Source organism: Gavialis gangeticus, unplaced genomic scaffold (genome assembly GCF_001723915.1).
Source record: "Gavialis gangeticus isolate Ggan-Ray unplaced genomic scaffold, GavGan_comp1, whole genome shotgun sequence".
In the NCBI taxonomy this organism is placed as follows: domain Eukaryota; kingdom Metazoa; phylum Chordata; order Crocodylia; family Gavialidae; genus Gavialis; species Gavialis gangeticus.
Window position 1 is genome coordinate 2,640,069 of NW_017729027.1, and position 3,501 is coordinate 2,643,569.

At 40.9% G+C, this 3,501-nt stretch overlaps 1 protein-coding gene across 2 annotated transcripts in view; it reads right to left on the bottom strand.

Annotated features, from left to right (window-relative positions):
• ORC3 (origin recognition complex subunit 3) overlaps window positions 1–3,501 on the bottom strand; it is a 100,104-nt gene that overhangs the window by 62,017 nt on the left and 34,586 nt on the right. For both annotated transcript variants that reach the window (XM_019520369.1, XM_019520368.1), the window contains exon 4: window positions 1,100–1,244. In XM_019520369.1, coding sequence (XP_019375914.1) covers window positions 1,100–1,244 — 145 coding nt within the window. The remainder of the gene's footprint in view (window positions 1–1,099; window positions 1,245–3,501) is intronic.

Consider the following 3,501-nt stretch of genomic DNA (forward strand, 5'->3'; position numbering starts at 1 on the left):
AAAAAAAAAAAAAAAAAAAAAAAAAAAAAAAAAACACACAAAACAGGTAGAGCCATAACATAGACCTGATTTTAGGTAACAAAAGACAGCCTGACTCCAATATTAAAGTTTCAAGACTAAAAGTCTCATGAAAATATTTCAGTAAGAAATGGATCAGGTATCTTAAACAGATTAATGATGACAGATCTAAGCAATTTTGTAACTGTTTTAGACAAGCAAGTTTCAAAGCTAGTTAGAAAATCCCACTACTGTAGGAGAGGCAGCCGGTCAAATATTACCATAGCCACTGAAGTTGAAATGTTGGCCCCACTGAGGTTAAAGGTGAAACTCCCAGTAATATTTATGGATTAAATCATGGCTTTTCTTTTTTTCTTAAGTTCCTTATTTGTCAAAAAAAAAAAAAAAAGAAGGTAATACTTTGATATGTCAAAGTGGGCCATCAGAACAAACACAAGACATCTGTAATACTAGGTAAAGAGAAACAATGTAACAATTTAGATAATTCAAACAAAATGCAGAGCAAGTTGGTGGAAGAACTGGGAATAGAATTCAAACATCCTGATTTCCAATTTATTATTCAACACTGCCTCTGACTGCCTACGATGGGGGTGCTAAAACTCAGCCCACACCCCAGGCTGGGTCTGGACCAGATGCAGAAGGGCAAGCAGAACCATGTCAGCACAGCCATCACATCCCCCCCTGTCACCGAAGACCAATTCTCAACGTGGTCCCACTGCTCTGGATTTTGCAGCAGGCCCCAGCCCCCTCCCCAAATTCCCAACCCTTCTGGGAGCCCCATGGGCCAAAGAAAATGGCTCCACAGGTCATATGTTTGATACTTCTTCCCCAAGATAATGTCTGTGATGGAGATGTTTTCATATTATGCCTTAATACACATAGAAAAAACAAGAACCAAAACATGTTAACAAACAAGAGTCAAGGGGAGAGCTGAATGTATCCGAAGCTCAAGCTCCTGGCTCCAACAGCTGGAACACACTGACTCAATTTCATGTGACCTTTATATTAATTTAGAGAGCTGACAAGAGATGTGACAGATGTAACACAAAGTATCTATCTTAAACTGCCAAAAAATGGTTACCCAAGACAAGAGCTGCAGTAGGAATTTCACTGGACTTCATCCGACAAGTCCATTCTGTCTTCTTCTCTTGGAATTCAGAGTGAGATCGTCTCAGAAAACGTATTATGTTGTCGTATAACTGTTTATTCAATTCTTCTTGTATTTGCTACAAACAAACATTAAATAGTTTTTATACACAAATACGGAGACAAGAATCCCACTTATCTCCCTCCCCTCCTTTCAATTTACTGTTTTTAATAGCCCCAAAGCAAATAATCCAGAGTCCAGTTCTGAGAAAATGTTGTTTTCCTGTCAAATTTGAACATTGTGTGTTATTTATTAGGTGACAGGAAAAATGCTTTCCCTAGATGTTATGATCACGTGCCTCAGTAACAATTCCAGGATACTATATCTTCACTTAACTGTCTGGTTGCATGACAGGTTGTCCAGGAAAAAAAAATAATTTAGCTATGGAAAATTGTAAGTAACCTTTGGATGAACAAAGATACAATTACTTTCTAGCAGAATGCCTACATCTATGCTTATTATTCCCTACTGATTTATGAAACACCTGCAAGCAGAGTTTATGCAAGTTCTATAATTATTCCTATAAATCTAAATCAGAAAAAGGCTAAAAGAAGTCTAAATAGGTCTAAATAGGTCTAAATTATGGGGGAGAAAAATAAAACTTCAGCCACATCACCGATGATGTGCCACCATCGTTTGCTCCCCTTTGTCCTTAGACGATGATTTTCATACTGGGACCAAAACAAATTAAAAAAAAAAAAATCTCTGAATGACAGATATACATTATAACACATTACAAGCATTGTTCTACTTCCCTTTATTGTTACTTGTATTTATGGTGTTCTAACTTCAGCCCACTTTGCTACTTCTGCTAAAAGTTAAAATCCAGTGACTAGTATGAGACTGTTGCTTTAGAATGTGGATGTTAGAAAGAGGAAGAAAGGACAATCTCATGCTCCTAACAACAAAGTTTACTCATGGGGTTGGTTTTAGGGGCCTGTTGTCACTAGGCATGAGGCAACCTGGCAAGAGTCACCTTGTAGTTTCACCTAATCATTTTAAAGCCAGGATCTGAAATCAGATTGCAAAAAAGCTAAGGATCTGAATTTTCTCTGCATGGAGTCTGGCTTGTTCTGAAACTATTTCAGGTATGGTTGAAATGCTCATTATTTTTCTTACTTTACACTTAACACTATATATGATTAATCTCATTAAGACCACCTGTCCTCATTATGAAAAGCTGAACAGGACTTCCTCACCAGGCAACCTCAACTGTATCACGTGGATAGCACCAAGGCAATCACGGGGGAAGCAGGCTGGGACTGACACAGGCCAACAACAGAGCTGGCTGAAAGTCAGAACCTCCCTCACTATGCGAAAGTCCGAGGAAAAAGCAAAGAAAAATAGAAAAAAAAAGTGGCCACCCAGCCTGTCAGTCTAGGGAAGGGAACCTCATTCAGTAAGTACACTCCTTTAAACTCACTAGATACTTTTCTATTTTAAGTAAATGATATTCCACATCAGACTATGCAGTTTCTGATAGTGTTTTCACGTGCATGGTAGACCAGGACCTGTTGGATGGATGTGAGCTAGTAACCTTTTTAAGTTCCTCTTCTCTTGTGCGTGCTTCAAACAGAGACCACATGGGAAAAAGAGGGAGGGAGGAGATGGGGGAAAATACGTTCAGAATCAGAACCTGGCTGTGCACATGCAAAAGCTTTCTGCTCCGAGCCGCCACACGCTCACAGAACCCCCATTTCTCTCTGCCAGTTCCCCCCATTTGACCTCTTGCCATAACCACATCTCTCCTCCCCTGTGCTCAAAACGGCAATTCCACTGAGGAAGCAGCTCAGAAGACAAATACTGATGCAGTAAGAATGAAATAGGATGGTCCATCACACAGACACCTCTTTCTCCTTTCCTGCTTCCTCCTCCTAACATACCCATTGCTACTGTAATCTCTCTCTTCCTCCCATGTGCTCAAAACAGCAACTCCATCTCCTCCCCCAGTTTTTAATATGCTAGACTAAAAAAAGGAAAATGTGTTCAATGACCTTTCTGAGGCCACAGATTTTACAGCATGCTACTAGGGCTTTGCAGAGCTTTGGGTGGCTATTTGATTCAGAGGAGATTTGGCCTGATTCAGTGGCCGAATATCTGAATCTGAATAGAATAAGGGGACCAATTAAAAGGTCCAAATTGATTCAAAGCTTTCTGAAACTTCGGAAAAGATCTGGAGAGCTTTGATGACTCGGGCAGTCCCCAGTGGCTGCAGCAGGGAGCTGCAGCCGGACTCAGAGCTGGTAAATACTAGGGGTGGGGAAGGAGGCCATGGGGGGGACCCCTGCCAGCCCCCACCCCCCACCCACTCCCCCAGCCTCCTGCCCACCCCAGAT